The sequence below is a fragment of the Oryza brachyantha genome, chromosome 6 (genome assembly GCF_000231095.2).
Source record: "Oryza brachyantha chromosome 6, ObraRS2, whole genome shotgun sequence".
Lineage (NCBI taxonomy): Eukaryota > Viridiplantae > Streptophyta > Magnoliopsida > Poales > Poaceae > Oryza > Oryza brachyantha.
The window spans coordinates 14503088-14525599 of NC_023168.2; the positions used below are offsets into that span (position 1 = coordinate 14503088).

Below are 22512 nucleotides of genomic sequence, written 5' to 3' on the forward strand. Positions count from 1 at the left end.
TGCTGTCGAGGTGCAGCCAAATCCCGTCCTGCGCCTGCACAGGAGTATCGGTGAGGACGTGGTCGTCGAGGGCATAGCGGTGGAGGGTGAGGAGGACCTGGTCCCGCCAGCGTCCGTAGGAGGTGGACGAGGTGTCAAGGATGACGGGGACCAGGGCCCGGATGTTCTGGACCCCGATAGCCTACAGGTGGAGATGGGCGACCATCGGGTCACTCACACGGAGTCGGGGACTCGGACCATCGGACAGAGGTGGGCGGGAAGTGGTGTCGATGAAGGGGACGACGGGCTGCAAACCGGCGGAGAGGAGAAGGTAGTGTTCCGCCTCAGCAACCCGGCGGGCGAGAGCCTCTACCGCAGTGTGCTCACGCTCCCAACGAGAGCCGCGACGTGGACCCGCTCCTAAGCCGCCAGAGACTCAGTCTTCGCCGAGAGGAGGGCAGCAGCCAAGGCGGCGTCCGTTGTGGTAGTGTTGGCAGGGCCGGATTGTCCGGCCGCATGAGTCGGACCATCCGACCGGACCATCCGGTTAGACAGAGAGGCTGGGTCGGACCGTCCGGTCCTTGAGCCCGAACCGTCCGGCGGCGACAGGGGAGTCGCGGTGAGGAACTCCGACGGCATGCCCAGGCTGGCATAGGGGGCAAGCACGGAGGTGGGGAAGGGCACGACGACGGTGTTGACGACAGTGGTCGAAGCGGGCAGGAGCGCGGCGGCGACCAGCTCGCCCGTGTCGGTCGGCGGTAGCGTCGCGCCCGCACCCTGGCCCACGGCGCTGGCGGCCAGGGCGGCGACGTATGAGGAAAGGAGAGGGAGGAAGGGGGAAGCGGCGGCCAGCAGCCGGCCATGGTCGCCGGCAGCGGCAACGCCGGCCAGAGGAGGAGGGGGGGAGGAGAGGAGGGATGGAGAGAAAAACTATAGCTTGATACCATGTTGAAATTAGTGATTAGATTAATTCCTCCCAAACCCTAAAAGGGTGGGGTATATACACAAGAGTAGGGCCCCATGGGCCTACATGGGCCTCACCAACAAAACTGATCTTGTGAACCCTAACATTAGAACTTGCAAGCAAGAAAAAATAATATTTAGGGCTCCTTTAGAATGTGGTAAGTTTTTCCCTTATCTGTGGTAATTTAGTTCATTCCTGTGAAAAACATGCAAAATTTTGCATTCCAAAGAAGGACAGGAATCAGGATTTTCACATGGAAATTCCTGCATTCGAAACAGGACTTTAACCATTCGTAAGACCATTTTGTCCCTATACTTGGTTTCTCCTGAGAATTGGTTGTGACATAAAGGAATCCAAAGAATAGGCCATGAACGAAATTTCTCACAGCAGTGCTCTTACAACGTTTACATTTCCGAAGCTAAAAGGTCATGTGAAACTTCTGATGATGTATGGAGTACAGAAAAACCTACGGGCATATTTACATAGCATAAATAGACCACAAAAATGTAAGGATAAAAGAAGATATTTTGTGGGGGAGGACAAAACAAGATTTGGTTCAAAACCAAAAAAATTCTCACAGATTTTATCTGCTGTTTCAATGCTCCTATCGATTTTGGAAGTTCAACTTCTTGATGCAAATGGCATACATGAATGCGAAAAATACAGCGAAGAGCACGAGCACCGGCGCAACAACTGCCACAAATTTTCTGTGGTATCCAAAATGATGAGTAACATAGTAGCTGATTGTCTGGTTGCCTTGGCCAGGTACTGAGATGATGTCTTCTAGGTCTCCATATTGTGTCACTATGAGCCCATACACTGTCCATGCCAATGGGCAAAGCCAGTAGTACCAGATCCACCATTTGGGAATTCTCTGAAATAAAACATGAATAACACCATTAGTTTGATCCTTGAAGAAGCATTAAAATTTTACTCCCTCCAGTTTTTTATGTTCGACATTGTTGACTTCTAGATATACGTTTAACCATTTGCCTTATTCAAAAAATTTATGTAATTATTATTTATTTTTTATGATTTGTTTTATCGTTAAAAGAACTTTAAGCATAACTTAGAATTTTGTATACTTCCATAACAAGTTGAATATGATGATTGGTCAAACAAACGTTTAAAAGTCACAACATCAAACATTATAAATCAGAGGGAGTAAAAGAAATGGCTTGATCCGAGAAACAACTCACCGGTCTCGGAATGAAGAATCCTGAGAAGAGGTTGAATAAGGAATAGAAAGCTGCGGCAAAGATGGCTGCAACCTCATGGTTTGGTGAGATTGCCACAGTCATCATACCATAGTATGTGAAGTAGAGAAAGGAGAAGTAGGAGACGAAGAAGAACCAGAAGAACTTGGCTGCTGTCCATTGGAAGCTCATCATGGCATAAACAATGAGGGTGTAATATGCAGTTTGGATGAACACATAAGGTATCTCCATGACAACCTACAGAAAAGTACAAGAGTTGAGCAACCCTGGAAACAAATGATACCCCACTGCCTTAGCTACCAAAATAAGTTACCTGAGCAATGGCATAGGGCATTGCAGAGTACATCCCAGCAGCTCTCTCTCGGTAGAAAACTGTTCTCTCAATCGACACAATTGGCTGCACAGTCGCACAATTGTTGATACCGATAAACATCACTGCCGTATACATTGCTCCAATGACCATTCTGAGAGAATTAGCATTTCCCCTGAACCATAAGGGAAAAAAAAACTTCAGATACTGATACATTAGGATTACGAAGTCAAAGATGAAAAATGGATATAAGTATTTACTTCTTGGTGCCGATCTTCCAAAAGATTGTGCCGAGTAGCAAGGCTGTGAATAAGGTGAAGGAAAATCTAACAAGGTTGTAATCTGGGCTGCGCCAATATGTCAGCCGTTGCTTCCAGAGGCACGCCTTGAACTGTCCTATGATGGATTGAGAATATTTTGTAGGAAAATGCAGATCTGATGTTCCTGGCGGTGGCTGACTTAGCTGGTTCACCAATACCTTGTTTTGCCTGAAAACACGGGCCATCTATTCCATGAGAACTGACATACAAGAATTAAACAGCTCGAGAATACAGAGAGGAGTTTTTAGTCCAAGAAAAAATGTTTCACTTACTTGTATAGGTCTGATGTCTTATAGTACTCAGCAAAATCCATATTTAAGCGTACTTCTGCGGCTACTGAACTGATCTCAAGCATCCATGTAGCTGGATTGTACTTATCTTTGATTTTAGGCACACCAGGAATTGCCTAGTAGTATTAAACAGCAGATTGGTTAGAAAAGTAAATGCATTCATGTTTTCAAAAAAATAAATTTATTCTAGTTATTCATAACACATCTTCCAAACTATCTTTACCTCAAAGTATTCAATCATTTTCTGGGAATTACGACCCAATTGCCCAGAATATATCACCTGCCCTCCTCTTTTCAATAGTAGCAACTGCATATAAGTTTCAGCTTGAGTTATCATTTAGTTCATGAAAAAGTGGAATAACTGCTTAAGTAAATTATTCATTGGCTGTGTGCATCCATGTGGGATGTAGAGGCTGGATTGATATCCATTATATAGAAAAATGTAGATTATTCGTTGTCACCTCATCAAACGCTTCAAATATGTCAATGCTTGGCTGGTGTATTGTGCAAACCACTGTCCGTCCAGTGTCAACTGTGTTCCTCACTGTTCTCATAACAATGGCTGCTGCTCTTGCATCTAGACCTGAAGTTGGTTCATCCATGAAGATGATCGAGGGATTTGCAACAAGCTCCACTGCTATTGTCAATCTCTTCCTTTGCTCTGTTGAAAGCCCCGTGATACCTGGCAGGCCAACTAATGCGTCCTTCAGGTTGTCGAGCTCCACTAGTTCCATGACCTCATCAACGAATTGCTGAAAACAATGGAACATGTGAATTTCATGTGAATTCGAAAAATTGTTATGATTATTGACTAATCTTAGTAACCAGAAATTAATCACTGTTCAAAAAGATAAAACACATGACTGATATATATCTGAACCAAGAATTACATCCTAATAATGTTGTGTTAGCCACAATCAAAATTAAATTACTTCAAATTACACTAATGATGAAAAAAATGTAGTCAGCATTAAGATAAAAATGCATGACTTACAATCTTGATATCATCGGTGATTTCTTGATCTCCTATTTTTTCTGGAAGACGCAGGAAGGCAGAGTATATCAAAGACTCCCTAACTGTGACCTGAGGTGAATGGATATCATTTTGCTCACAGTAGCCAGAAATCCTTGCAAATGTTGCTTGGTTCTTGGGATAACCGGAAATTCTCATATCTCCTTCAATGTAACCACCAGTCTTTCTTCCTGCCAAAACATCCATAAGAGTTGTCTTTCCAGCTCCACTGACTCCCATGAGTGCTGTCAGAACTCCAGGCCTAAATGATCCCGTAACCTCACGTAACAATTGGAGCCTATCATCCATCACTCCTTGCTGTTTCATTTCCTACATAGATAACATTAATCTCAATCAAATATTACAGGTTTTCAATTGGGGATGGTAAGGCAGGGAAAAGGGTAAGATTCCAAGAGAAGTTGTGCATAGGTAAAACTCACTGCAGGCATGTCGACATAGTAGTTCACATCATCAAAAGACATGGATAAAGGGGTAAATGGAAGAACCATTCCTCTTTTTGGACCAGCTTCATTGCTACTAATGGACGCCAGTCGTGAAATCCCATTCGATGAACTATTGCTCAGACGAGCACTCAATCTCATCTCCTTCATTTCCTCTGAAATAATTTCCTCATTAATCCTCAGCTTTAAAAACTCACCTTTTTCAGATTTAGTTTCAATTAAAGTCAGAGTTTCTTACTGTAATTGCCACCATTTGATTTTGTGCTTCCATTTCTTACTGTGTGTTTTGCATCCCCGTTGCCTTCCGCTTCCTTCGCAGTTTCTTCAGATATGACAGCTTGTGGTTTGCCCAGAGCTAACAATCAAAAAACCAGCAAGTCACATATTGGTCGAAAAACTATGAGCACAAAAATCATTTAGATCATAGACACTTACGATTCAGATAAACGAGCGACAAAGTGAAAAGCACATTGAAGAATATGGTGAAACCTAAGAGGCCTGCTGCTCCAATCCAGAACCAACTTTTGTCAGTAAAGATGTTGGCACCTTCCAGCATAGCTATTCCTAGTCTTTTAGGAATGTTGTTGTTGTCCTATCAAGATGCATTCATACCTTGTCAGAAAACATATACACAGGAGTTTTTAAGGTCACTAAAGCGTTACCATGAGGTACCACACTTTTTAGTGTTAATTTGTGGTAACTTGCGGTACTTCCTCAAGGACCATAGTGAACCTTTTTACGCAAACAAGTGAAAGAGGCAGTGCTGTGGTGAACCTACCATTACAAACTTGTTCATCCACCGAGGAGAGTAGAATTCATTGACTGCTAGAGCATTATACCCATACATCAGGGGTGAAATCCAGTAACCCCAGATCCACCATTTCGGGATGAATGCTGTTAATAGTCAATGGCAAATTACTAGTCAATAGAGTCAAATATTTATATGCACAAAAAAATGGAGTGCAAGTAATTAGATAAGTAATAGACCTTTTGGCAGAAGAAATCCTCCAAGAACAAAAAATATGAGAAGGGCCAGGGCTCCTCCAGTTTGAGCAATGATCATGGATCTGCACAGGCCAGCAGTTGCTCTAAAAAGCCCACCTGCCATCTGCTGGATCAAGAACACTAGCAATAATTGTTTGAAGAATCTGTTGCAGAAGGATAACAAGTAAGCATACAGAAAGCTTACAGTCCCAAATTCATATAACAAAATTATCTTTTTCTGCTTCATATGTACCTGTCAGCCTCTGGGGCAAAACCTATAGTATAGTATGTTACAACCACCCAGACTATAGATTCAATGATGGAAAAGGGGATTCTGAGAATAACATTCGGTAGAGTGAAGATCCAAGCAGGGTAGAAGAGGAGGTCTCGGTGCTTGAAGAACACTGGCAACCTTGTGATGGTCAAAGAGAGCTCAGCAAAACCATTGAACATGTTCACAATCAGAGTGAAGAGTAGTGCTCCAATGTACACAAAGCCATCATCTAAATTCCTTGTGTGCATCTGGGTCCTTAGAAACACTGTTGACGCGACAAGGGCTACAATGATGAGCTTCAAATTCACCATAAGAAGGTGTTAGTTGATTGGATTGTGTATTTTGTGAAGTAGCAAGACTGAACAGGAAACTTTTCTCACCTGGATAGTCTTGAAGATGTACACAAATGAATTGCGCTTAATGAGGAGCCATTCCTTGGCAAAGGATGCTTTGAGGAGCTCTCCTGTTGACACCGATTGCTTCGAGAAGACAAGGGCAGCCTGATGGCTACGAGTTTTATCAAATGGGACTGAGAGATGATTCTCAAGTTGGAGCCCAACATGGAACCTTTTAAATCTCTGTGCAAATTCAGAGACTGAAATGTATCTGTATGGCCTATGCTTGTCAGCCCAGTACTGCTCCTGATCCTTCTTTGATGTCACCTGAAAAATAGGCAATATAAAGCTGTTCAAGTAAATTCACGTATTGAAGTTTTCAGAAACATTGTTTCTAATAATTAGACTACTTCTTTATGTTACCTCCTGAAGAAAATCTGCAGTGCCCTTGCGCTCTGGGCAGCTAAATCCACAGGACTCAAAGAATTCAAGCACGTATTCACGGGGTCCCTGATAAACAATCTGGCCTTCTGATAGTAGGATAATGTCATCGAATAGCTCAAATGTCTCAGGGGCTGGCTGTAGGAGTGACATCAAGATGGTGGCCTCTCCCAAGTGCACAATTTGCTGCAGGCATTTTACAATCTGGAATGTAGTGGAACTGTCCAATCCAGTTGATATCTCATCCATGAATAGCACCTTTGTTGGACCGACAATCATCTCACCTGCATTCCAAATGAGCAAATTTGTTTCATTATTAGCATCCTTGAAATTTTCATGGGCAAAAAAGGTTGATGCCTTCAATACTTCATACTGATCATTTTATGAATTGCTAGTTTTTATGTTTTGCATTTCTCGACATATATTTTATAACAAAATACTTGCATTCTAGATTTTATCCATATAATTTAGAAATGCAAAAATAATTCTATACCTTTTTTTCAGAATATATGATATTTTTTACATGAGTTCGGCCTCCAAAATCCAACTTCGACCAATATCTTTTGTATGAAATAGTTACAGAAAAAAATGATAATAGAGTATGCAAATATTTTTATATATAGCCATGTTAAAAGAAGGCAATGGTGGTTGTGATGATGAATCTGCCTAGGGGTGGAAGCAGACAGAATATGCCGGAAAAATGTCAAAACTGCTTTCTAAGCCATATATTTTGTTGAAATCAGAATCGAAAAACAATAAAGCCAGAACAAATATGACATTGGAATAGGAAGCGGAAATATGCCAGTGTGGCAGTGCCAATCCAGAACCGAACTAGCAAAATAATTATCGCCACCACTTCCAATTGATTTTGCTGATCCAATTCCGACAATTAAGGCTACCATTATCAAACCCAATTCAGCCAGCCCACCTCCCATACATTATAATTTGCAATATTCCCCTTGAAGTTCTTAAATATTAAAAAAATAGTCCTTCCACATATTATTGTGTACTTACTTGACCTTCTAAAATACTATTTCTGATGAAAAAATCTAATGTGATTAAACTGTCCATATATATCTCTAGAAGCTATGATTAGACCCATGTAAATAATTTCAGGTGCTTGTCGTAGAGACATTCTTTTTTAGGGCAGTAACAAAAATGTTCTTAGGTGAATGTATTTAATGAAAAAGGCGAGGTACAAAACTCTTTTGAAAATTCATTTTTATCCACAACAAATGCTACAGGATCCATCAAAAGTTGAACCCTACTGTAATGCAGTAGTTCCTACAGTAAGAAATATTCAGTCACATCTTTTTACCCATGCACTTCTAGTTCATTCTAACTTTCTTAGAGCTATCATATTGAACCCAATAACCTAGAATGCAGCACTATCTAAGTGCAGTCTGCCGAAAGAATAGGACATAGCTCTTGCTCAGAGGAAAGAGTGGTCACTGGACAAGTGACCATCCAACAACTATGAAATGGAGCCTTAACCATAAGATGCCAATATGATACAACATGCACTCCAATCAAGTGCTTGCGCCCTTCTTCATGTGTGGACCTCAAAGGCACACATATATCTCATGATCACCACAGATTTTTGCCAGTAGGAACCACAAGATGTGACACCGGAATTGCATTGTCTGCTTCACATCAACACATCATAGTCTTCTAGAAGGGCATAACATTTTGGCAAGTTCCTTTCAGTCCCTTCTAAGTTTAAATCTAGTTTGATTCATACATCTACCCCTGCTAACCCTCTAAACCAGAAAGAAACAAACGCACAAAGCAGCAGCTCTTTTCACCAACATGCATGAACATGACACAACACTGCTGATGGAAGCAACTTACCAGTAGTGACGCGTTTCTTCTGACCGCCAGAGATCCCCCTCTGCATCTGGTCGCCGACGATCGTGTCCGCGCATATGTCGAGCCCCAGTATCTGCTCCCAAGAAAATTCAGTCAAAAAAGAAAAAACATAATTTTTTAACCAGCTCCAGTTGCAACCGTCACGATCAAGACAGTTTAAAACTAACATGACTAATCCCCGTTAACCCCATGTCAAACATGGGTTTAATGGCCCTGAAAGCTACTGTCACCTGCCAAAAAATAAACCTCTTTTCAAACTTCACCTACCGTCCATCCTGCCCATGTAATTATGTACACTACGTGGCCATTGCTCAGAGTAAAGCTGGGAAGCAGAAGCTTTGGCCAGGCATATCATCAAACATGTGGTGGGCATCACTACGGGTGCGTGTGTGCACGCGACCGACCGCCAATCCGGTGGTGCCATTTCCATCAGGCCAAGCGGGTGCACCAACCCCCTCCCAATCCCCTCCCAAAGCTACAAGGATGCCCCACCAAGAACTCAACTGTGCTAGGTGAGGAGGAGGAAGAAGAAGATGAGGACGAATCATCCTCTAGTCAAGACTCCAATGACTAGAGAGCAGAGTCAGCAAACAAACCCACTCGGCCACTCCCTCCTGCTGCCGCTTCCTCCTACGAATCACTACCAGTGTGTGCCCAAGAATCAAAGTAGTGGACTTGGTGATTGATTGGATCCATGGAAAGAAAAAAAGAGAAGAAAATTTCTCCCCTTTTCCCGTTTGGTGTTCACCAAACCATGGCACCACCAACCGTGTCAAGGTTGGTTGTTTACTTGTGGACATTTGGTGATTTGATTGGAGTTGGACTGGTCTGTGCTTTGTGTTTTCTCTATCAAGATAATACTATCTTTTTGCGCGTTGATGACATAATGGTGAGGAAATATTGTGCTAATAGTAGTTGCTAAAACCATATGTCAACGATGTTACTGTCAAATTTGGAGTGTTAGGGAAGGGGGAAAATGACTCCAATAATTTATATCTGATGCTGATGACTTAGCTAGACCTTTCATCTTGTTTGACATTTTTTTAATATATCAAAATATAAGTTGTGCTTAATTTTTTTATAAATGATTAAACAAATCATAATAAAATAAATTATGGTTTTCTAGTGGTTATTATGAATAAGGCAAATAATTAACGCTGGAGGGAATAACAAATTAAACGAAGCTCCTTACTCTGAGGGTGTAATCTGTCTGAAGGCTGCTCTCCACTCCTTCCATGGAAGTAGCCTGCAACAAGGGATTAACCATGCATCACGTGAACAAATTATAATTATTTTCGAGGATAATTTTTTGGTTTTTTTAATTAAAAAAGCTTAGCTTTTCGTGAAAAACAAACGGCATATTTACAAACAAAAAATAATTTGTGAATAAAATTTTTATGTACGTACTCATGGCGATCTAAAAACCAATGTTAGAAAATAAACTTCGATAAAAAACCCAAATAAACTCTAAATTAAATTTAAGTTATAAGTATAAATAAAAATAAAAAGATTGAGTGCTCGAAACAAAATAACTATTACACCCATATGCTATAACGTCTAATTGACTGTGAGATGTCGTTTTCGCAAAGATCGTGTTTGTCATTAACCTCTATCAAAATCATTTTAATTCTGTCCTTTTACGACAGTACAATTAAATTGCACGGAGAATAGTTCAATTCACGTTGAAAATTTTCTAGTCCGAAAATTAAGCTACAAATTGGTCCACATACAGAGGAGACGTCACTTACTGACCATATATAAGGACAATCTAATCTAGATCCTCCCTAATTAAAGTGGTTGTACTTGTAACACGTAGCACTGTTTACTACCTCCGTCCCATAATAATATTATTTTTCGTTTTTTCCCGTTCAACGTTTGACCATTTGTTTTATTTAAAATTTTTTTGCGATTAATATTTTTATTATTATTAGATGATAAAATATGATTTGTACTTTATACGTGACTAATTTTTTTAAGTTTTTTACAAATTTTTCAAATAAGACGAATGGTCAAACATTGGACACGGCAAAACGAAAAATAAGGTTATTATAGGACGGAGGTAGTAATAATTACAATCATTATCAAAACAGAAATTAATTAACAGCTCAGATTAATTACCTTCATGAAGAGATCAACCTCAGGCTCCGGGCGGATGCCGGCCTCCTTCTCCCTCCTGGCCAGCTCGGTCAGGAGATCTGCACCATCCATTTTTCCCATCCAAAGTCATGATCGATCAAATTAATTAATCACGAAAATTAATTAATTAATTATTTTTTCATCAACAGCATCGCGTGCATTTTCACCGGTATCTTTTCGTTTATACTTATACTTATATGACAAAATTTAAATTTTTAATCTTCAATTTAGACTCGATTTTAAGTTTTTTTACTAAAATTTAATCGTATGTATATTGAATTTTATTTATAAATTATTTTTCGTTCGATCACCCATTTTACGCAGACGCACGTACCGTACTTGGTGCCGACGCCCTGGCACCTCGCCGAGAAGTCGAGCGTCTCCTTGACGGTCATCTCGCCGACGTGCACGTCGGTCTGGCTGATGTACGCCGCCGTCTTCTGCGGCACGAACTCGTCGAGCCCGAAGCCGTTGTACGTGACCTCGCCGGAGGAGCGGAGCGAGGGGTCCAGCTTGCCGGCGAGGGCCAGGAGCAGGGTGGTCTTCCCCGACGACGGCGGGCCGAGCAGCAGCGTCATCCGCGAGGGGCGGACGGCGCCGGAGACGCCCCGGAGGATGGGCAGCGTGGCCTGGCGCCCCAGCCGGACGCCGGCGAGGCCCAGCGCGCCCTCCGCGATGTTGCGCGCCGTGTTCAGCAGCGTCGGCAGCGCGCGGCTGCCCACGTGGCACCGCGCCTGCACCGTCAGCTGCTCGAACCGCACCTCCACCGTCGGCAGCTCGATGCCGACCCTGCACCATTTTCAAGTTCACATTTCCGTTTAGCAAAAATGCCGATAAATATGTGTGCTTGTGTTTTTCGAATTACACGAAAGACAGACATGCATGTACCTCCTGTTTTTATTTTTGTTTAAACGACTCGGTATAAAATTGTGACAATCTTATTGAATATAATATAGGCAAAGACTACCGAGATAATTAGAAAAAGAGAAAAAGGACACTATTTCTGTTTTTATTTGACATTTTTAAAGTACTCATATCCCCGTCCCTAGATATTTGATGTCGTCGACTTTTTTTATATAGTTTAACTATTCGTCTTATTAAAAAAATTATATAATTATTAATTATTTTTATATCATTTTATTTAGTGTTAAATATACTTTTATGCAACATATAGTTTTACATATTTTATTAAAAAATTAAATAAAATGAATAGTTAAACATATATAAAAAGTTAACCGTGCACGGAGAGAGTATATATGAATTAATGTTCTTATAGCACCCTCGAAAATAACAAGGACAACGCTAAATTCCTGATGTCACTTGTAATCCTATTATAAGCTCAAACGTATATTTGTTCAACGTATGTAATTAAATATGTCATTTGTATGGTTGATTAAAATGATTATTTTAAAGTATAGCTGTCACCAAAACCCAGTCAATCATTGTGCGTATTCCATCGGAAGAGTAGTTCCAAGAAAAACATTTTTTATCTGCTCGGTCAACCGACATATGTCATAGACTAAAGGGGAAATGATTGGTGTGTTACGGTTGATCCTACTATGATTGATATTGACTCGTTCCATGACTTGTACCGTCGTTGTTTAACTGGAATTAATATAAAAGAACGATTTATTAACAATAAAAAATAATTTAATGTTAAAATTTTATATTTAAGTTTTAGTGACAGTAAAGTCTTTAAAATAAACTAGGATAAAAAACTTTAAAACCAATTTTAAATTTAAGTTTTAAAATAAAAAAATTAGCATGTAAATATAAGCGAAAAGATGAAACGCACATTTCCTGTGGAGTACGTAATGGATCAAGTTGCAGCGTTGGTTTGGATGTCAACTTTTGTTTAAGCAAACCTACTGCCAGGGACCATCGACAGAGTGATGTTCTCTATTTGGAAGTGCATAAAAAAATAATAAGTGCATCATATAGATATGTACCAGCATGTTGCTCCTACCCCACAAAATATGGCACTTTTTTTCAAGAAATGTATATTGCTCAATCTAACTACTTGTGTAGTGCCATCTTATCTGTAATGGGATAACACAACTAGCATTCATGCGTTTTATTTTTCTCATGGAGGTGAGACATGCTATTTCTAACTCTTAACCTAAAAAATTGTATTTTGATATGTATTGTTTACAATATAGAACGTTAAAACCCGACTAAATTTTGTCATAGAGTTGCATATACTCCAAACTGAAAATGATAATGAGTTCATACTAAGTTGCAGCTTTTTACTAACTGTGCAAAAAAAAACAGAGCTGATAATGGAAAAGGTAAAACAAAATCCTGATTTGGTTTAAGTGAAGTTACTAGTGTTCCAAAAGGAACTATGCAGTATATATGTTGGAGGCCAAAAACAGAGTCACCAGAAGGTAAAGGAAAAATGTCTACACTAGCTACTGACGTCATGCACACGTCAGGTGACTTCATTAACCATAATATCCAGCATATGTTTGTCTGTGTCTGAATATAATGCTATTTCCATGTTTTTTGGATTTGTTTAGCAAAACCAAACATTGTTGATAATTAAGACAGGGAAATGATTGAAAGGTACTAGTAGCTCATTGTGTGCCCTTCATTCCATCATCAATCAATCACACACTGCTTCTTGGTGTAGTGCCTCATGGTTAGCTAGCAAGCTACTCTCTCTCTCTCTCTCTCAACCGCAATTATGTATGCATTTATTCATAATACGATAAAATTAATTAACAAGGGCTAATGGAGCTGTCCCAACTAACCCCCTCTCCCAGCATCTGTGAGTCGCAAAGTGTATGAAAAAAGTTGTCTGAATTGAAGATTATATTCGTCTTTTGCTGCATCAGAAAAAAAATTTAAAAAAAAGGAGATGCCGGCCTGCCGGCCGGACATGTTGGTTCTCTTTGAGCTTTTGGGTGTTCAAATGCATCTTTCCAGATGGCTATATGGCTTGGCTTGCAATATGAGTGAAGATAATAGCTAGGCTAAATTGTGGCCATAAAAAAAAGTGCAAGCTTTATGTTGTGTAACAAGCCAACTACCTGTATAAATCATTCAACACCCCATGTACTACTCGTATAGCTAAGTTTCATGACTTTATACCTGCATATGTATGTGTATATCTTTTTTTGTAGAGTTTGGATTAATTTCTATTACTTCTATCTCAAGATAATTAAGCACGTATTTAAACTAAAGAATTACATTTATTTTGAGATAAAGAGAGTACTGTACTAAAAGTATTTATTTTCCTCGGGCTTAACCTGTCTTGATCAGTTGGACTCGGGCTAGCTTAGCCTAGTTGAGTACTAACTAGTCAAAGATCTTTTTCTTTTTCTGAAGCAACCTCCGAAAAGGGTAGGCATCGAGTTCTTGCTTTTCGTTTCAAGATATGTAATCTACGTAAGTAGAATATTACGTTTTCATTTTGTAAAAAAGAAAATTTACAAGAGTGTGTGAGACAAGGTAAGATAATTAAACAAAGGAGCTTAAGCTAGTGGATTTGGGATTATACGTTACAGCAGCATGCATGCATGCATAGATAGATGATATAAACTTATTAATTAATCTCCTATTACTTATATAATTATAAAAGATTCTATATATGAATAATTCTGGTTAGAGGGAATAGTAAAAAAAAAAGATGATGCAAGTTAATTAGGTTACGTACCTGTCGAGGCGGTTGCGGAGCTTCTGGAGGAAGCGCTGGTTGTCTTCCTCGGCGACGCGGAAGACGCGCTCGATGAACTCCTGCCGCTCGCCGACGCCGAGCCGGCGGACGTCCACCTCCTTGTACTGCGCGGCGGAGGCGGCGTGGGCGTGGGCGGCCTCGGCGGCTTGGGCCTCGGCGGAGGAGAGGATGGCGGTGCGCATGCGGCTGTAGGTGGGGAGGCGCTCGATGGCGGCCCAGCGGAGGGCCTCCTCGTCGTCGTCGGCGGTGCCGCCGCGGCCGCTCCGCCTGCCGCTCCTCCTGCTCCCGCCGGCGTTCTGCGGCATGAAGGCCTCGTCGACCCCCCACGCCTCCATCCCCATCCCCCGCCCGATGCTCCTGCTCATCCGCCGCCCGGACTCCCACACCTTCTCCATCGCGCTCTCTATCCTACTTAATTAACGGCGAAGGCTGATCGACCAGTAGCTAGCCGGCAGCGCGTTGTGTCATGAGACCAGAGGGACCGACTGCATGCGCCGGCGAGCGGCGGCGGCGGCGGGGTGGCCGGGAGCCGGGAGAGTGGTGGAGTGGGCGCGCTGGAGAAGGAGGGGTGGGAGCGCGCGCGCTTTTATCCGCTCGCTCGCGCGCGGGTGGGTACGTGGATTTTTCTTTCTTTTCTTTTTTTTTTTTGAGTGATGATGAGACGTGGTGTGGGTTGGTGGTGCGGATGGCGGGCTGGGTAGCGAGCGCGCGAGGTTGACTGGATGACGACCGACCGCGTGCGCGCGCGGGGAAGGGAGGGGAGGGGTGGGTGGGAGCGGTGAATCCGGCTGAAAAACGTCCAAATCGATGCGGAGTTTGTTTGAATCTGTGCGAAATATGCCGGGTTTTCGAGGGGATTGTTTCGATTAAGGGTGTAAGTGAGCCGATCTGCCAACCTGCTTATAGACCAATTAAGCGGGTTGTCCATCGAGTTACCCACTTAATTGACTTATATACGAGTTCGTGGGTCAGCTCACTTACAATCCTAGTTTCGATCGGTAAGAAAACTGGGTACAATGAAATCGACCTGGCTAAAAGAATAGTTTATCAATAAAATATATATATATATATATTGTTAGCGATCTAAAAGCCAAGAATAAAAAATAAACTACGAGAAAGTAAATTTAAAATCAACTGTAAATTTAAAATTAAATTTTTAAATTTTGGCTTATAAACATACACAAAAGTGAAAAGACAGGATCTAGAGTATTACTCAACTAAATTTCATAGGTACATGTTATGATTTAGGTAGAAGAAAAAACATGCATCGTATCCTGTTGGTCCACTGTCCCGGTATGCACATTTATCATTGACTAGTTGTCCTTTAGTCCACTGTATTACTTTATGAGTCTTGAGATCAAATCTTAAATTTACAAAATCTTTGATCCATAATACTATAAAGGCTTTATCTATCTAAGTAAAACATGTCTTTCTGTACATGGTAGCAACTCAAAATTGGTTAATGGCTGGTGTGGTTATGTGAAATTATAGCACCATAACAGCCGAATTTATGTGTCACATGTTAAAACAAATATGTTTTCCATGCAACTCGGACAATAATACGTTCGGTTTGTGTGAAATTTGTTTCTTTTACTTTAAAAAACAGAAAACATATATCTGAAAATGAATATCATATTGGAATATTGGAAACAAAATTATTAGAGGGGAAAGATGCAATATCAATTAAAAACCGATAAGCTATATATCAATATTTAACACGCACTTATATCATGATGATATGAAGAAGTTAATTCTTGATATATTTAAATCGCAAGTTATAATTTCTTTACAATAGTTGGCTCAAGACTTTTAATTTTACTATTCGACGCAGCGAATCCTTTTCTTCTCGTATTGGATTTTCTTTGTCACTGTTCCTGTAGACTTCTTCCCAACTAGCAGATATCCTAACATATTTATTCCCATGCTGTTGTCTTCTACTAGCTAGCAGCCATACCTCCTACTCCAAGTGGCAATTTTACCATATTTTAGAAAATATATCTAGATACTAAAATTTAGACTCAAACTTTTGATATCTCAAAATACAAAAAATAACTGAAGGTATTAACTTTTATACTACAGAATATAATATATCTTGACACTCTATTAAAAACAATAAAATTGCTTTACTCTAATCTAATATATATACGACCTCTCTCCAGTATCATTGAGACCACCGTAGCATTCTTGACGTTGAGAGGCTGGCTGCGAGGGACAATGTAACCACTATCCAGCGCCTCCCATCCTCCTTCAGCAATGACAAGAAAAATAACATTGTTATAAATCAATATGATTTCTTATTGTCAATGTTTATTGTTTATTTCCAATCAATTACTTGTGGATTAAATTATTATGAATATTTCGATATGGTTTTTGAAATGTGGTGGCTTCTATATGTAGTTACTGCAATAAAAAAAATAATCCATAGCATAAAATTAATAAACTTGCGTGTGGTTGGGGGATTCAATTAGTTGCATGATTGCATCCATCTATTTGTTGTATCACACAAGTTGAAACCTAATGTTCCACCGGTTAGATTCTTTTGCTGTGATCAAGGAGTACCGTTTCTGGTCTTCGAGTTAACCTTTTGGCAATGGCTTAACTGGTGCCACATGCATGGAGCAAGTGCACGGACAGATTCAGAGCATGAATGTATGTTTACACTCTCATTGTTTGGTCAATGGTTAATAAGTACTCCCTCCGTCTCTAAATATTTGACGCCGTTGATTTTTTATATACTTTTGACTATTCGTCTTATTCAAATTCTTTTGTGCAATAGGTAAACCTATATATATGCATAAAAGTATATTTAACGATAAATGAAATGATATAAAAATAATTAATAATTATATAAATTTTTTGAATAAGACGAATGATCAAACGTGTATAAAAAAGTCAACGGCGTCAAACATTTAGGAACGGAGGTAGTAACAAAAACTAAACTATTTAAGCAACCAAAAACCACTACTACGTACAAAAAATAATTTCACATGTGGCTATAATGCATTTTTTGCAGACGGGTGTGTAGCGCTGCTTGAGAACAAAAATCTGCAAACATTAGGATTTTTGCAGGTGGGAGTTCCAACCGTATGCAGAAGATGATTTGCCCACGTGGGTATGTTAAGACACCTACCTGCAAAAAGACTTTTGGAAAAAATCACAAAAAAATCCTCAAAACGAAACACATGCTTCCATCTCTGACACTCCTATCGCTACCCGAGGTCATCAATGATGGTGGATGAGGAGGATCCGTGGAGGAGGAGGAAGAGTAGTCAGTAGCGTGTGATGGCCACTCCTGTCGCTTGTGCCCCATTGCTGCCCTAGGACACCAATGGTGATGGATGATGAGGAGCTAAGAAGGAAGAGGCGAAGGAGCCACTGGCGCCTGACCTAGACAAAAGAAGATGGGGAAAATAGGAGATGATATTGAGGGAGAGAGGAAATACATGACTTAGCATATCGGAGAAGGTGAAGGTGATTTTTAATTCTGATTGTTTTTTACAAGTGATACTCTTACAAACCCACTTGCAATAATCTATTTTCGTCGATAGGCTAGTAAAGCGTACGCCTATAAAAATCCTGACATTTTCCTAGATGGCCCTCTTATCGCCCCCACCCCCCTACAACAATCTTTTTTTGCGGGCGGGCTGTGTCCCTCCTCCAAGGCCGAGCCTATTGCATATGATCTCTCCCATGACCTGCATAGGATTTATGAGCAAGATTTTGATATATGTATTCTTATCGGTTTCATAAACAATGCTCGAAAAGCAGAAGTATGATGAAGAAAATCCAAAATTAACTATAAAATTAAGATTTTGGTTGCAGCAGATAAGACAATAAGGAGACAATGAGAGGCTCAATCTCTCCATGTTCAATTACATTTGCTTAGAACAACTGGTAGGATACTGCAACAGATCAAGTAAATATATGGTTGCTGTTCAATTGAGCTCATTGGAGTATACTCCCGAGTCCCGATCCATGATTATTTCCTTAACATAATCTCATATATGCATACATTTCGTATTTTTTTTTCATACTATTGCAAGAAGTACTTCCAAAGCAATACAAATTTCAGTAAGCCCTAAAGAAAATTTGATATTCTAAACTCCCTGAGTTTGCTATTTGAATTTTGCGATAGCATTTGAGATATTTTGACCAAACGAAGTCGACTTTGGCCTTGTAATTTTGTGTGGTTCTCTAATATAATCTTACCTATGTGTATGGTTTTTTTTTGAGATTTTTTGAAAACTTATATGATTTTTTTACATTGTTTTCACTGTATACTTACCTAGGTAAAGCATATGCTCATACTAGAATAAGTTTCTGGGTTTTTGACTCAATATTCATCAGCCAATTTCCTAATAAATGAGAAAAATACTGTTTAGGGGTTTGAGGCCACAAGAGAGATGTACAACCCTCCAAAGAAAATTAGCGAAATGACAATCAAAGAATATACGTTGGATAGTCTGGTTATGCATACAACCGCAACATTTTTTTGCTACCATTTCAATTACTTCTTGCTAAATTATCTTTGACTAAAAATTACTATTTTGAACAGGTACCACATAAGAATCTTTTATTTTGAGATGCACTTTCAATTTCCACCTGTCCATTGCTAATTAATGCTAAATACATGATAGGCCTCCTAACAAATACTAAAACAAATATTATGAGCACTAACCACTATAAATGAGAAAAACAAATGGGAGTCAGGTAGCTCCTTTTGTGAATAATAAGCATCTGCCATCCTTGATGTGGTTGGTATACTGAACTCTTGTATCAAAGAGGATGAGTTCAAATGCCACATAGTTTAAAGCTTAATCTGCATCCTTATTTTTCTTCCTTTTCCACTTCTCTGACCTTGGTATATTCATGTGTAGACTTTAGAGGATATCCAGTGAATTTAGTATTTGTGTTTATACCCACTGGAAGTGTTCATCAGAAAGAAAGTGGTGGGTGAGTGAGAGGGACATGGAAGGACTCGAGCTACCCAGGCCAATTCTTACTACTGCAACGCAACAAAAAATTGATGGATCGAATTAGTACACACACACGGTGTGTATGCAAAACCAGGACATGCTTCCCAAATTCCACCCCCATTGTCCAAAGTGACCCAACTAACATGGAAGACTTTGAAGTAACAGCCTGCAAGTGAAACCTGCTATTGTGCTACCAATTGCTCTTGCAAGTTGCAACCAACAACTTCAAACACAGCCCATGGAACTATGTTTTGCTTTTTTTAAGTTTTGGGGAAAATGTATTAATTTGTCGTCACTTAACTCTCTATTTGGTTTAGTTTTGTTCTTAACTGTCGTGCGGGTGATTTGTTGATTTTTTATTAAAAAGGACAAACTGTTTTTTTAAAAAAATAATTTATGGATAAAAATTTTTTATATATGTTTTTAACAATAAAAAAACTAAGATTGAAAAATAAATGACGATGAAAAAACCTCTAAGTTAACTTCGGATTTAGGATTGAAAATTTAAATTTTGACTTATAAAAAAAAAAAGATGAAGCGGCAGTCCTCAAGTCTCAGAATAGTAAAACATGTCCCTAATTTGTTCGATTAGACAATGGTTTTGAGCCATGTATGTATGTCGGGGTCCTCTTAAGTCTTAAAAAAGAGGAATGAGTACTAGAGAATAAATAGAAGGCCCAAGTGACAAAACATGACTTGTTAAGGCTCCAATATTTCGAGCTGCTCTACGTCTCTAAAATTATATTTTAAAAAGAATATTATTCTACTACTCCCTCCGTTTCACAACGTAAGACTTTTTAGCCTTGTCTAGATTTATATGAATGCTAATTAATATATATATATATATATGAGAAAATCTAACAAATGTCATTGCCAAACACTTAATTCTAAAAAATGCCCGACGAGTGTGAGTTCTACAAAATGCCATCAAACAAATAAATTTGTCTAAAAAATGTCATCGCCGTTAGGGTTCCGTTAACCTTTTCCGTTAAGTGCTATAATATGAATAGTGTATTTAATGGAAAAAATGGATGTAAACCTAACGGCAATTGCATTTCTTAGACAAATTTGTTTGTACGATGGCATTTCTTAGAACTCATATTCATCAATGGTATTTCTTAGACTTAGACGTTTGTCAATGGCATTTTTTAGATTTTCTCTATAAATTATATATATTTATCAATTGATAAATTTAGACAAGGTTAAAAAGTCTTACAATATGAACGGAGGTAGTCCATCGCTAGACCACTTATTTTAAGATGCAAAATTGAACCTTTTATATTTAATTTATCCCTGTGATTATGTGACTTGTCTATTTCAAGCAGGCCCTAGAGAATGGTGAGGCATGGAGGAGGCCCTGCAATGCAATCCTCTACGACAAGAAGGCCACACCTTCTACTTTAATCAAAACTACTCTCAAATATATCAAAGAGTACACGTTTTACCTAGCTAGTTTTGAAAGGAATTTTACCCGATTTTACAAATTAAGGGATAAAAACTAAACTAGTCGAGAATTGGGGATGAAAACAAAATACTTTTTTTCCCCAATGATATTCCAGGAGCCATGTATACATACAAGCATTTTCCACACCTTCAATGGTATGTTATTATTGTTTTTATGAATATTAAAGCTTTAATAATATATATGATAAACATGTTGGTCTTTTTTGGAAGTATACCAGCTAGGGCTAAAATAAGAGTCACGCCAATTGCAACTTACTAATTTTGAATTAAATTTTAAAATACAAAATTAAAATTTTAATATAGTTACAACTTTATATTTACTAATTTGGATTTCAAACTTTTGGAAAAGCAAAAACTAAAGAGCTCATGATATTTTTGACTGCATGTTTAATTTTTCACGAACCCCCAACATGATATAAGGTTGTGATAATATGATCTATTCCTTCCGTTCTATATTATAAGATTTTCTGGCCTTATCTAGATTTATTTATGTGCTAATAAATCTAAATATATATAAAAACATATACATTAATATATTGATGAGTATAGGTAAACATAGAAAGTTTTATAATATGGAAATGAATGATTGCCTAATAAAAATTTGATCTTTGTGGTTAACCTGAGATGTTTCTCAGAGTGCCCTGTCACTGTAATTACAGATAAGATATGTTTTAGCCTAGAAAAGTACTTACATATACATCCACTCTAACTTGCTCGAGTAATCGATTCAGACAACAAATCAAATTTACCACAACATGCACGAGCAGGGAGACAAAACCAACACCACACGCAATGGCGCCTACGGTCCAGAACAGAAGCAGCTTACAAGTTACCTTCTGTAAAGGCACCTATCTGCATCTTCAGAAACAGAGGGACAAATGGCTCCCCTCCAACACATCATGATCAGTATATTTTGTCTTGCTATGTGGTTAGGTAGATCATGGTAGATGAGTGCATGCTTATGTGTAACTAAAGCTGAAAATTATGGGTGCAACTTTTATGAACTTGTAATTATCAGTGCCAGTGGATGGAGGCAGATTCTCAGGTGTACTTCTTGTCACTGGATTTTGGAGCTTCCATGGTGCACGAAACCATCTTCCATTAGAAGACTCTTCTTCCCTGGAGGATTACCACAGAACCAGTTGTCACTTTTACAAGATAATAGGAAGTAACTTTCTATCTGAGACTTCTGGATGAAGCTAGCAAGTGTCATACATACTTCCTATGTGTTTGCTAAGTATGTCATTTTTTTTCTTTGGCAGTAATGACGTCAGAAAACTTGCCGGAATATATTACCAGAAGTAAGACTATAACATTCATGTACATGGGAAGAAACAAGAGAAATTCAACCAAAAAGGGAGAGGGCTAAAATGTCACGGTTGTTTGAAGGCTACCCTCCTCTGATCTAGGTCTTCATTTATTAAGAAGGCCACATATAACTCTAGTTTTGTAATATTCTAAACAATTCTCTTATTTGTTTGTGCCACCAAGCGGTATGCAAAGTTGTTAGTGTTTTTATTCTCTTGGTCCTCATGGGTGGAACTACAGGCATACCCTGCACTCCATACCTAGTGTGTGTGTGTATATATATATATATGTATTTCTAAAAAGGTTCACATGGATATGAATATGTGTTACTTAGTGCATATATATTAAATCATGTTGTCAATTTTACTATTATTAACGAATTGCTAAAATGAACTTACAAAATTGTATACGACAATTTTTAGTCGGAAGTACACTTAGCTAAAATCCTAGATTTACCACTGCTTGTCCTTAGCAGTTACCATCGAGATTCCTG

At 39.2% G+C, this 22512-nt stretch overlaps 1 protein-coding gene across 1 annotated transcript; it reads right to left on the reverse strand.

The window, feature by feature from the left end:
* Positions 1-1279: 1279 nt before the first annotated feature.
* On the reverse strand, positions 1280-14834 carry LOC102719122 (ABC transporter G family member 42). The gene is made up of 21 exons (XM_006656096.3): positions 14251-14834; positions 10927-11381; positions 10575-10651; positions 9649-9702; positions 8439-8529; positions 6570-6871; positions 6192-6473; positions 5791-6107; positions 5541-5701; positions 5332-5447; positions 4989-5145; positions 4792-4908; positions 4533-4708; positions 4075-4422; positions 3542-3832; positions 3304-3387; positions 3063-3196; positions 2731-2958; positions 2474-2645; positions 2143-2397; positions 1280-1817 (listed from the first exon to the last, which is right to left on the reverse strand). The coding sequence occupies exons 1-21, from the start codon at positions 14664-14666 to the stop codon at positions 1548-1550; spliced, it is 4503 nt and encodes a 1500-aa protein (XP_006656159.3). The 5' UTR covers positions 14667-14834; the 3' UTR covers positions 1280-1547.
* Positions 14835-22512: the final 7678 nt, after the last annotated feature.

Excerpts from the sequence above, each read along its gene's own strand:
- LOC102719122 (XM_006656096.3), bottom strand. The coding sequence starts at position 14,666 with ATGGAGAAGGTGTGGGAGTCCGGGCGGCGGATGAGCAGGAGCATCGGG. Across the intron at positions 11,382-14,250 it reads CTCCGCAACCGCCTCGACAG|GGTCGGCATCGAGCTGCCGA; the intron begins GTACGTAACCTA and ends AAAATGGTGCAG. Across the intron at positions 4,709-4,791 it reads ATCAAATGGTGGCAATTACA|AGGAAATGAAGGAGATGAGA; the intron begins GTAAGAAACTCT and ends AAATTATTTCAG.